Raw genomic sequence first — 13,052 nt, forward strand, 5'->3', positions numbered from 1 at the left:
CCAAAAGTCAATTCAGCTTATTAAATTCCATAATGATTTAATCTAAGACCTCAGTGGTATAAAGTATTAGGTACAATATTACAAAGGCATAGTTATTGACAATGACCAGGCACTAAGCAAACATACAAATCGGAAAAAATATTTGTAATAAAGGTTTATAATTCTGCCCCCAGGATGCAAGCTATCTCTGTTCTCAGCAAAATTGGTGAAATGGATGACTGAAAAGCTAGCAGACAGACACATTTCCCATTTTTAATATTAGTATGGATAAGTGAAAGTGACTTACTTTCTTTAAAAATAAACTGTGCAAATAACCTAAAGTATTACTTGGCATAAAAAAATTACTTCCTCACCTCTAACAAATCATCAAGGAATGAACAAGAGAGAACATCACGGATCCTGACACGCCCTACGCGTAAGGGGTCTAAGAAGAATAGGAACTTTCTGGCAGCCGTGCACACATAAAACGAGGTGAAAGAAGAGTCCAGGCCGTCCAACGCGGCCAAAGATGGCACCAGCTCTGCTATGTAGCTTTCTAGATCCTGTGAGGAAAGATAAGTATTGACCAAACTCTCTAACTCTTGTTAGATAGATGAATAATATAGTCGCTTTTTTTTGCACAGAAAAGTCAAACTAAACACCTTAAAAGGTCCAAGTGTGGCTGTAACACAATCTCTAAACTAAAAGACACATTAATGTTTTGCTATCTCTTTCATACATATAGCTCCCCATGGAAGAGGATAGGACTAGATTTAGAACTGTTAATTTATTATTAAGAGAGAGAGAGAGCAGATTTACCCACTTTATAGCAGTACTTTTAGATCAGTCACAGATTTTGTGTTTAACTGTATCATTTATTTTGTCTTGTCTATGTAATATAGATGATACCCGCAACTTCGTCTGCGTGGATTTAAGTTTTTTGAAAATCCCATGGGAACTCTGCTTTTCCAGGATAAAAAGTTGCTTATGTCAATTTCCGGGATGTAAGCTACCTTTCTGCCTTTCATATAAATCGGTTAAACGAATGGGCTTTTAAGCATCCCATGGGAACCCTTTGATTTTCCACAATAAAAAGTAGCCTCTGTCCATCCCCAGGTATAAGCTAACTCTGTACCTTTGATCAAAATCGGTTAAACTGTTGGACCGTGAAAAGCTAGCAGACAGACACACTTCCGCATTTATAATATTACGTATGGATTCAGATTTTGAATAATAAAAAATATTATTTTAATAGACATACATGTTCAGTAAGATATCCCTGTCCAGTTACGTCGTACAGGGAGAGGCCTATTCTAGTCTGTTGAAGCCAGACACGGCGCATCACGTAATTAAAGAGAGAAACACCCCGCACGCGACCTATACCTCCTTCCGCTGCTTGCAGGCGGCCAAATACCTCTGCGGTAAAGTACGGCCTGTAAAGAGAAAATATGCGCTTTTGTAACAACTCACGTTATCGTGGACATCCACAAAATCACAATAACACAGGGAAGTAAAATGTATAGAAATATTTGAAGATGCTTTTTTCCATCTAGGATAGCATTATTATTGTGATGTGACGGAACCATAGTACAACAAACTTTGAATAAAACCTTTGTGATAAGTGTTGTTATACATAGTGTAGTGACAATTAGTTGTATAAAAAATGAGATGCACTGTAGCACAAAACTGCATATTGAAGTTCCAACTTTTATTAACAAGATGTTGGCTGAAGCAGAAATGTTTGGCTGAAGGTGGGTTTTTAGCTAAAGGTTGGGTTAGACACTAAAAGCTATCAGCATTGTTAAAATCTGAATTAAAAAATATACCTATACTTTGGTCCTGCTTCATCTCTTATTTTCTTAAATTGTATGTAGTCAATTGTAAGCTCATCACTGTTTGCCATACTGTAACTACCATTAGATTTTTCCAACAAACTCCAAAGATGTTTCAATTCACTATTGTCCAGTAATTCTTTGCTTTTCTTCTGCAAGAACTGAGCTCTGGTCTCCTCTCTCAACTTCTGAGCCAGGACATCGTCAAGTTTTGGCAGTTTAAAGTAAAACTTAGGAATCTTCTTGTATGTTTCTTCTTCTCCATCTAGTTTGGGTTTGTAGAGCTGTTTGAATGTTTCCAGTTCTATCTTTTCACTCTCTTCTTTAGTTATACTAGTATTTGTGTCTAAAACATAGATTATGATAACAAATGAAATAAACTGCATCACTTAAACTAAAATAGGTAGGTATGGTTCTTGAACCATCTACACCATAGTATCATAAATCTGAGAGTGTACTTATTTTACTGTTACTTTTTCATGTTGTGAACTACTCAGGTAAGTAATTTAAATGCAATATGGCACAAAGCTTAAACCTAGTTAAACCACCTGAGGAAGTTTCTTCAGGTTTATATCATCACACTTTTAATCACATAACATTACTTATAGGTATGTAAAAAGTATATATCTTAGAAAGGGTTGGATGTTTATTATGCCTTCACACCACAATGACTAAACCGATTTGGCTGAGATTGAAATGGAGACACCCTGAATTAAAAAATGAGATTTATTTTATCGATAAACATCAAAGAGTTCCCATGGGTATTTAAAAACTTAAATCCAAACATAACTTGTGGGAGTCAATTAATGACCTCCTGACATCAATACAACTATTCTGCTACAGCCTGCAGAGTTTCTGTATAAGACTGTAGTGAATCAACCAAAGGTAAGCTATTTATTGTAAAACTTGTATTTACCATCTAACTTTTTAATATATTTTCTCAAACGATTCTTCAACATATCATTAACTTTTTTCTGGCCTTCGTCAATCACTGGAGGATTTTCAATACTTAAATCACTTGTAAGAGTTTCCACACTTTTGTTTTCTTTGTTAGACATGTTTTTATGAGGATTTTAATGAATTATTTTTGGCTGTTTTAATTCATAAAAATATCTTGAACAATTATTATTGTTTTGGTAATGGTATAGTAATTTATTATTTAATTATAAAAATTATTTTTATTGACAGTTGACACTGACAAAGTGACACACTACAGTTGACAGCGAAAACAGTGTTACCACTAATGATTTTGGTTTTACTTTACACTAAAACTACTACTTTACACTAAGCTATTTATTGTAAAACTTGTATTTACCATCTAACTTTTTAATATATTTTCTCAAACGATTCTTCAACATATCATTAACTTTTTTCTGGCCTTCGTCAATCACTGGAGGATTTTCAATACTTAAATCACTTGTAAGAGTTTCCACACTTTTGTTTTCTTTGTTAGACATGTTTTAATGAGGATTTTAATGAATTATTTTTGGCTGTTTTAATTCATAAAAATATCTTGAACAATTATTATTGTTTTGGTAATGGTATAGTAATTTATTATTTAATTATAAAAATTATTTTGATTGACAGTTGACACTGACAAAGTGACACACTACAGTTGACAGCGAAAACAGTGTTACCACTAATGATTTTGGTTTTACTTTACACTAAAACTAGAATAGAATAGAATAAATTTTTATTCAAATAAACTTTTACAAGTGCTTTTGAACCGTCAAATAAATAATTTACCACTGGTTCAAAATGCCGTTCCTACCGAGAAGACCCAGCAAGAAACTCGGCGGTTGCTCTTTTCAATTGTTCAATTTACTACTATGACTATTTAATATTCAAACTATAGGAATTCACCCATAATTATTCTATTTTTTTTTTAAATAAGTAGGTAGGTAGGTAACTACCTTAATTTAATGCGCATACCAATTATTTCACGTAATTTATTGTTTAACAATTATGTCGACTCCGTCTGTTATGGTGTTAGCTGGCGGGCGTGCTCTGCCTTTTTGGAGTGTTTTTTTTTGTTAAAACTGACTGGAAAGCGCTCTAAGGGGGTGCCGAGCGTATGTCGGCGAGCGCCGCGGCCGGCACAGATGGGGTCCATATTTGTATAGTTTAACTAACTTGTTACAAATAACTACAAACTTGACATTGGCTAATCTTTGTAAAGCCAGACGAGACAATACGATGCAAGGATACGTCATGAGTAGATATGTATTATGGATGGGTATGTTTGATAAAATAGAAAGGCAGTAGGCACCTATTTGGAAAAATCCGTGGGACTAACTAGGTAGGTACATTTATTAGATACAACTAATTCATTATGTAGGTATTTAGATGGAGGTGCGAAGTACTAAACGGTTAAGTATTCCTAACTAGGTGCGAAAATGTTTATGATCTGACAAATAACAGTACAATTAACACTGCAGTAATAGTATGAAGGTTAAAGACTTAAGCTAAGCGACCACTAGCCTGTTTAAAACTCCGTGCCCCGGAATCTAACGACTAATGAAACACCCTAAAAATTCGGCAAACGCTTCTGCTCTATAGCATCTAGAGTGGAAACTTATCACTCGTCATATGTGGAGTGAAAAACGTTATCACTCGTTTACAACTAAACCATCCTCTTACCTAACATAGTATGATAAGCTTCTCGCTGAAACGTGCATATTTAGGTATAGCTATGGGACAAGAGACTCACTAATACCTATCTAATTACTCGGCGTATAATAGAACGTTGATAGTTGATACCTTGAAACAACGATTTCATTGTTTCACGAGTTGTTGTTATGAGCGAAAAATCTATCTACACTCTACAGACCTACACGTACTACGCTTTCCTCTGAAAAGATTTCTGCATTTTGTTTGACCTTTTACAAGGAAATACAGTTTGGCCCAGGGTCCAAGGCAACGCGCGACAACATAAATCATTCTCGCGCATTCTCGCGTTAATATTATTCTAAGCTCCAGGGGCTAGGTTATTCAGAACCCGAAGGAAATGGCGCGGCGTCTATGTACCTAACGATGCAGTGTGATCTCTTTCATTATGTTCATTTTATTTCTAGAAATGCTTTGGAGTTTGCTAGGAAGTAGGTACCTACTTACTCAGGCACCTACTTATATAAATAGCTCCTTCACTACCAAGACTTTTTTGGGGAAAATCTATTCCTAAGAAAGTCATGCAAAGTTTTTCAACAAAATATCCAGTTTATCTATAGGTACCTGTATTTATATTTATATTCGTGTTTGTAGGAGTATTTTGTACCATTGTCGTCTTTGTTGCGGTTTGATATAAACTTTCCTACAATTTGTCGCCACATTGTATTTTCCAAGTGAAACTCGAAAACTCTTCATTATTACTTCGTAAATTATACGAATCTTGAAAATATTTAATATACATCTACCTTTCTAACTACCTTGTAGATAGGTACCTACCTAGGTAGGTATTAAACAAACGTACCTATACCTAACTAGTCTACTTTATTCAAATTCAATGTGTTTGCTTAATACTAATTACTAGTACTTAATACCTAAAACTCATAGGTAGGTAGGTATTGATGACACATGATGCATTATGCTACATGTACATGCACCACATCATCACACTGTGGACATTCGATGTCCAACAATCGATGTCCACAGAAAGTCCCTAGCGAGTGTCACTACACCATATTTTTGTACGCGGTCTACTGTCACTTTTCATTTACATAGTCAAATTTTTAAACTAATTTTAAAAACATTATTTGCATAAGGAAAGAAATGATAAATGTTCATGATCGCTGGGCAACATTTTCCTCAGTGTGGTAACGCACGCATAACACGTTAAATAACGTTCCTTAGTTAAGTAGGTGGGTACTTAGATAATTTCTATGCCAATTAAAACTTTTTTAATTCATTTTTCTATCCATTTTACGCAATTTGAATAAAGTTATTACTTAACACTTAAACTGAACCGTAATATTATAATATTTATTATAAAATATCATAAGAGTAAACATCATAATTTAATTACTAGGCCTTTGTAAGGGTGTTTCTGCACTCATTCGATTCGTATTTTGAAATTCAAAATTCAAAATTGAAAATTCAAAATATTTTTATTCAATTAGGCTTTTACAAGTTCTTTTGAATCGTCAAAAGCATCTACCACTGGTTCGGAATTGCCTTCGTCCGATGAATCCGTTAAATCACGAATCGAACAAAAACTAACCAAATTAGGTACCTAATATGAAATCTTGTTCGATTTACCCTAGGTAGCATCTTTTCCGAGGTAAACGTTGTAATTGCGTAATAGGCTTTTAAAATCCCGTGGGAACTCTTTGATTTTCCGACATGTAGCCTAGATGTCACTTTCTAGGTCTTTAACTATATCCATCATCCATAGAAAAATCACGTTGATCTGTTGCTCAGTTGCGGCGTGATTGAAAGACAAACCAAGACACTACTTTCGCATATTTACTATTCGGTAACAGGTTACAGGTAGAAGACATTTTCGCATTTATATAGGCATAATAATACTATTGTAAACCGAGTCTTTGAAAAGAGCAACCGCCGAGTTTATTGCTGGTTCTTCTCGGTAGGAAAGGTTGTAGTATTACGAACTCGTGCAGGCAGTGGTAGATGCATTTGACGATTGCTTGTAAAAGTTTGAATGAAAAATCTTTCTGTTTCGACAATTAATTTTTATTATACAATTTAAGGTGCATTTTTTTGCTTAGTAAGGATCAACAGTTTCTCCATTTTGAAATAAACGCATATAATATTCATCCGAAAACAGCATTAACTAAGCCTCTAATCCAAATATTTCATTGCATAATTTTTGTAAGACGATATTTTTATGACAAAAGGCGAAGTCGAATCGACCCAAACCGGACCATCCGTTGGGTGCGCTGGCGCAGACCGACCAGGCAAGTTTCTGACGGTGCCGCGGTTCTGCCAGCCGCCAGGCTTGAGGTTTTAGTTATGCGCGAGTCGTCTATTCGAATGAGCGTGCGTTCAGTTCAGTGACAGAGAATATCCGTGCCGATGTTTCAGTGATCAAACATTATTGACGTGACAGAAAAAGTTCTTTCCTGTGATTACAATGGTCGGATAATCTCGTGGCGATTCACTTTATATTGGTAAGCTTTTTAGGAGCTTTAATGTTTTAATAGTTTAGCCGTAGGTTCAAGTTTTGCAAGGCAATTCGCATTCTAAACATGTTACGGTGTATTTATGAACTGAATAAATTGTGAAACGTCAGTTTTTTAACGTTGAGACACTAGTTTTGTAAGTTTTTGTTATGGTCCCCGAATCTCTCCGACCTTGTATCAATGGAATGTTAAGCGGACGAAGAAAATGTGAACGTCGTTTTGGCGTTGGTTGCTTAGATCCGGTATATTATGTATATATATTTGTGTACCTACACTACAACCTTTACTACAATTACTTACTATAAAGCTCACGGAGTTGTTACAACGGCAACTCTCCTTTAACTAGATAACCTACCTAATTTTCAGTTAGAAAAGTTCCATCAATTTAGATTTAATCAAAAAATCAGAAGAAAGTAAGTGGTAACTAGGTAGGTAGGTATCTAGTAATGGAATAAGGTGGGTTGTGAAAATATAGTAGGTATATTGATGTATTATTTCAGTTAGAATTTCGTAGTTAGGTAGGCAGGTTGGTAGGTAGGTAAGTCTCTACTTACGTTTTCCTTAGAATCTGAAAGCACGTTTTTATTTTGATGCAATTTTTTTTGATAATCATTTGTACCTAGATAACCTATTTAAAAAATAGGTAAGTATAGTTTCTTTATTAAGGTAAAAAGTAAAAACCCAAGCACAAAAATAAAAATATAGATACTTATAGAATTTGCCATTTTAGTTATGGTTTAGGGAGGTATTACGATTTATTAAGATGAGCCGTGATAGCCTAGTGGTTAGGACGTCCGCCTTCTGATCGGAGGTCGGGGGCTCGATCCCGAGCACGCACCTCTAACTTTTTGGAGTTATGCGCGTTTTAATTAACTAAATATCACTTGTCTTAACGACTTGCTGCCGTTAAAGCAAGTGATATTTAATGTAAAGGTCTGCCAATCCGGACTTGGTCAGCGTGGTAGACTATATGACCAAACCCTTCTCGTTCTGAGAGAAGCCCGTACTCAGGATATACAACTATCACCATACTTTAATAATTGTCTAATAGACTTGTATTTTAATAATGTGGAACCCTACCTACTGGGAAAAGACGCCGCGAGCACATAGGTAATTACTTATCTGGTATCTACTCATGTGCCGTGAGGGTATTTTGCCCTTCTCCCCTGTTATACTTATCTACCTAGGTGCCTACCTACGTAATTTAAATTCCAACAACCCGTATGAAACGCCTTGCTAGGACATTTCTAGTTGAAGGCTCGAGCTACCGATGACTAAGAGTGGGAACTCCTTCACGGTTTCTGACTCTCATAAACTGTAAATACTAAAGAAGCGCCTAACTCTAGAAACTGAAGTTGCCATCTTCTGATCTGATGAACCTGAGCCAGTACAGAAATAATAAGTTCCCAAATTGCCTCGCCGGGAATCGTTCTGGGACCACACACTTATAACTAAGGCACACACAGACACAGCGCTCACCACTAAGCCAGGGAGGTCATCTAACCAATATCATCGTCATCACTCATCATCAGCCCATCGCCAGACGCGCCAGCCCAATGCTGAGCATGGATCTCCTCTCAAAATGTGAAGGGTTTAGGTCATGTCTAGGCCACGCTGTCCAAGTGCGGGTTGGCAAAACCTTTGAGAACATTATGGAGAACTCTCAAGAATGCAGGTTTCATGATCAAGATGAATAAATAAATAGCCTTCACCGCTATTAAAGCAAGTGTAATTATACAATGTTATAGAAGTGCGTGCCCGGAATCAAACTCCGAATCTCCCGAATAGGAGGCTGACGGTTTAACCACTAGACTAGTAGGTACTGGTTTTTTTCATCGTAATATACAATGAATATAACATTTTTTAAGGAGAATGTAAGTGAAATGAAAAAGAGGAAAAGGAAATAAGGTGATCCCTTAATAGGGCCTTATGGACGTAATGACCGTGACGTGACGAACTTACCTGATATCTTTGAGTTTTGAATTAGGTAAGGTACCTACATCGTTAATCCTTGACGGACTGTTAAGGTCAGATGGTAATCGTTGTATCGCCGGTTAAATACAGATTCTAATCTCATATAATCTGCCGTCTGCTGAACTGGTTTACAAAGTCACTTTCGTATAGCTTCTTCACGTACCTACCTACCTGCAGAGTTCCATTCAGTCACCTCTTTGCGATAGGTATTCTTCATTGCTGAAGGTAGTGAGTAGTGACCCGTTCCATTAATCAGGTTTTGGTAGGGGTTTTTGCGATAATAGTGCAGTAGGCTCCCAATAAGCCGCACTTAGCCAGCGCGGTGGACTATGGCCAACCCCTTCTCATTCTGAGAGAAACCCGGTCTCAGTAGTGAGCTGGCGATGGATTGATGGTGATGATGAGGCTTCCAGATCTTAGCATACGACTCTACTAAGAGTTTTCGATTACATTTTAGTGATTACTTATTAAATTAAATTGGAGATAACAACTGGAACCGACAGGCTCTCCAAGACACAAAGGAGAGAAATGGTAGGCGAAATTCGGGTCCGAAGATACTGACTTATACACAGAACAGGGTCTAGCACAATCGATTGATATGCGCTGTCAAACGAAGATTCAAGATTTTACAGCACCCTAGTATTACCAGGTTAGTATTACCTATGCCTAGGTCGCATCGTACGAGTGTGATGTATAATATGGTATGGTACTGTACAAAATGCCAAGGTCCAAAGTCTGATGACAGGTGACACAGATTCATGCAAATGCGTAGTCAGTATACGTCAGAAATTAGGGCACACTCTAAGAAATCTTATGACCTCACATAACCAGCAGGTCACGTTAAGCAAAGTAGAGATAAAAATTTACGCGATCAATCAAGCTATTGTTGTTTTGATCTGATCCTCAAGATACGAGTAACTGGCGCACTAAGACAGGGTGAAAATAGACAAGACGAAAGTTTATCGCTGACTACAAACCACAGTTTGATGGACACTTCAAAGCAAACACGTTCAGCAAAGAATCTAAAGATAAAAACAACTGCGAAAATAAACAATGCTCGATGCTGCTCAGAAGATGTGGAATTTTATTGTAGCGAATAAATTTTTGCGAATTTTATTTTTATCTTTCTTCTGGTTTATAATAAGTCAATGTTAGTCTTTCTCTGATTTCTTTTCTATTCATTTAATGACGACTCTGCTGCGACCATTTGTAAATCCTGTTTTCCCCTTAGATATATTCCTTTATGCCTGCCACACACCATCAAGAAGGATAATCATATCGTCTAATTTGTATAAGGCTTGACCATGCAAATTTGATCGTATGCAGAAAAGTAACCCTAACACGCTCCTAGTTTTAAAGTTACACGGGCTCAACAAGGTAACTTTAAAACTACCTACACATTTTTACGGAAATCTGATAAACAACAGATGCAGATACTTGTTTCTAGAAACTGTATAAAAAAATAATTGAGTTCGATTGCTTAGTATTCAAATGAGAATCTATCAAAAGTATGTGTCAGATCGATCGCGACATGGTAATTGGGGTGGGGACGCCCCGCACACCTGCACAACCCCCGCGCTAACCCAGGGCGGGATAGCGCGGGAGACGTGCGGATATGTGTGGCGTCCCCCCGCCTCATACCCCGTTTGCCATGTCTAACCATAACTACGTTTCTATGGATATTGCTAGGGGGCGCGCTAGGGTTACCTCTGTATGGTATGGGCAGTTCACTCTGGTAAGGGGATGTCAATTCGAAAAATTGATGATATAACATGTAACGGAATGTATCATCTGTCATCACATTTTATTGACTAGTTGGGATTTATCTAATCTTCCTGTACGTTCCATCCGACGTGGTTTTGTTGATCTGCATTTTGTCTCTTCTTGTATTCGGCATTCGTTCCAATTGAATCAATTTGTGCATTTTTATGTCGAGTACAAAATAGTAGACAATTTGACTTAGCATTGGATTAGAGGCTAGAGCTAATCAATTCAGCCGGACTCTGTAACTAAAATGTTAGCTATGCGTTTCATAACAATTATTCAAGCACTAAACTGGTTTGTATGAAATTCGGTACCAGGTGTTGCGTGTTGGTTTGATTGTATTGTTTTATTAAGATTTTAGTACATGTTTTGTACAAATAATGGTGTATGTTTCATGATCTAGTTTTTGTTTGGAATTTGGAAATGTTATTGTTATCTAGGTATTTCTTATACTGTTCGCGTAGGATGTATTTTATTGTTGCCAGTTTACGTAAAGAATTATTTATTTACTAAGCGTAATTTAAGTAGGCGTTTTGTATCTATGCAATATTGATCTGTCTGTTTTATACTTATCCACTCTTCATTCTTATACTTTTTTACTGCATTTGGTAATAAATGCTTATAAATAAATATTCAATATATTATATATTAGTAGTGCAAAAAGTGCTCTCACACGTTGATTTTCTTCTCCGCGAAGAACTCTTCTTTTGTTCTGTATGTTCTAACCGCTTAGCAGAATTCTGAAAATTGTCTAGTTTAACCACTCATACCTTCCTTCGTACACCACATTCTTTTTCTTTAACTCAATATGTAAATAAGCTACTAAATATAAATTGTGGTAAAACAGTGCTGTGATGCAATCGTTATGAACATCTCAATTCTCATCAGCGACGGTCGGACGAGCGCAGTCATGGCTGTGATTCACGCGCGGTTTTAATTATCTTCTATTATATTCAATTGTTGTTTGTTTTTATTTCTTCGTTTTTAAATGTAGGTATTGCACTTTTGTACTTGGTGAAAACATAAAAGGATTTGCTCCGATATGTGTCAAACTCACCACTTGATTTTCGTAGCAGTTGAATTTAGGTCTGCTGGAAAGAGGACCAACGAAGATCAGCCATAGCTTAGCAGTTAGTTACATCGCACATCTACGGTGGAAAAGCAGTCTCATATTAAAACGAAGAAAATGTAAGAAATAAAACGGCTCATTCTGTAGATTCCGAAAACATATACCTAATTTAATGCAAGAAAAAAATAAACCGTTCTTCAGTGGGTGTATTCTAAGAGGACCGGGTTTTAGTTTTTGTGCTTTATTGAGGATGCAATTGTAGAAACGTAAGTGCCCTGCTAATTCGACATACATTTTTTATTTGCATAAAAATGAATTCCTCAGTATGGAAATACGATTATGCAATGAATCAAATTATTTTGGCCTAGAATAAAACTAGTTTAGGAGGAAGTACGTAAGGTCAAAACGCGTTAAAACTTCCAGGATGAGCGCAATGTCCGACCGTAACGTTACGGCATAACAAATCTTTAGATTTCATCTATAGATGTCTGTTTTGGAGGGTAGAGTGCTTACTTGAGAGTTGCAACAGCGTGTAATGTGTATCAACGGTCGTGTGTTGTTGGTTAAAGTCTTGGTCAGACGTAACGTTATTCGATAGAATGTTTATTGAGGCAGCTCAAAGCTCTTAATATTTAGTCTGAATTAGTGTGTTGTACCTATAGAGCTCTGAATTTTTAAGACCCTAACCCTATAAAGAGCGGTTTCAACACCAACACGATGTCAAACCACGCTTGTTACATCAGACAACATTCGAGTGACGTCATTCGACGTGTACCTAGTGGCCGGTTGGTATGTGACGGCGTCAGTCTTAGGAAACTAGAGTTCTGCTAGTGCCAGCTACCCTGTTCACTCCCCAGTACTCCTTAAATCATTTGCTTGATAAGCTGAGTTTCTTGCTGGCTCTTTTCAGTAGAAGTTGTTTTCCGAACGGGGTGGTGGAGCCACAGATGAAATGATATTACCACATAGCTTAAGAGATATTAGTTACACTACATTGAATAAATAATGTTGATAAAATTAGCACAAGATTGTCACCGAAAAATATACGACTTAAATAATATGTCGTCTGTAGGACGACACTTAAGTATTTTTTATATAGGTACAATATAGTTATGTACCTATAATATTTATTTCTCGCATCCTATAATTAACATATTCTCAACGTTTAGCAAAAGGAGCGTTTTTTTGCATCGCATAATGTAAGTAATTTATTGAGTCAGGCTTTTATAGTTTATTGACCTCATAATATGACAAGTAATCTTAGTTACCGTTATTTTAGACATCAGACATTTTGTT

General features: G+C 36.5%; 2 protein-coding genes across 6 annotated transcripts in view; one reads left to right on the plus strand and one right to left on the minus strand.

Moving 5' to 3' along the window:
• The window catches only part of LOC123865654 (serine/threonine-protein phosphatase 2A regulatory subunit B'' subunit gamma-like), a 34,429-nt gene that overhangs the window by 2,356 nt on the left and 19,021 nt on the right, over positions 1–13,052 (minus strand). The window contains exons 3-6 of one of the 3 annotated variants that reach the window (XM_045906848.1): positions 3,127–3,309; positions 1,806–2,157; positions 1,241–1,412; positions 354–542 (exon numbers count right to left, since the gene is read on the minus strand). In XM_045906848.1, coding sequence (XP_045762804.1) covers positions 354–542; positions 1,241–1,412; positions 1,806–2,157; positions 3,127–3,268 — 855 coding nt within the window. In that variant the 5' untranslated portion in view covers positions 3,269–3,309. Of the gene's footprint in view, positions 1–353; positions 543–1,240; positions 1,413–1,805; positions 2,158–2,727; positions 2,914–3,126; positions 3,361–13,052 lie in introns of those variants that run through there. The other 2 variants (XM_045906847.1, XM_045906846.1) reach the window with 2 other exon arrangements.
• Positions 6,761–13,052, plus strand: part of LOC123865648 — a 131,846-nt gene continuing 125,554 nt past the window's right edge. For all 3 annotated transcript variants that reach the window (XR_006796013.1, XR_006796014.1, XM_045906830.1), the window contains exon 1: positions 6,761–6,937. The gene's annotated coding sequence lies outside the window, so the exon portion shown is untranslated. The remainder of the gene's footprint in view (positions 6,938–13,052) is intronic.

The sequence above is a fragment of the Maniola jurtina genome, chromosome 5 (assembly GCF_905333055.1).
Source record: "Maniola jurtina chromosome 5, ilManJurt1.1, whole genome shotgun sequence".
In the NCBI taxonomy this organism is placed as follows: Eukaryota; Metazoa; Arthropoda; class Insecta; order Lepidoptera; family Nymphalidae; genus Maniola; species Maniola jurtina.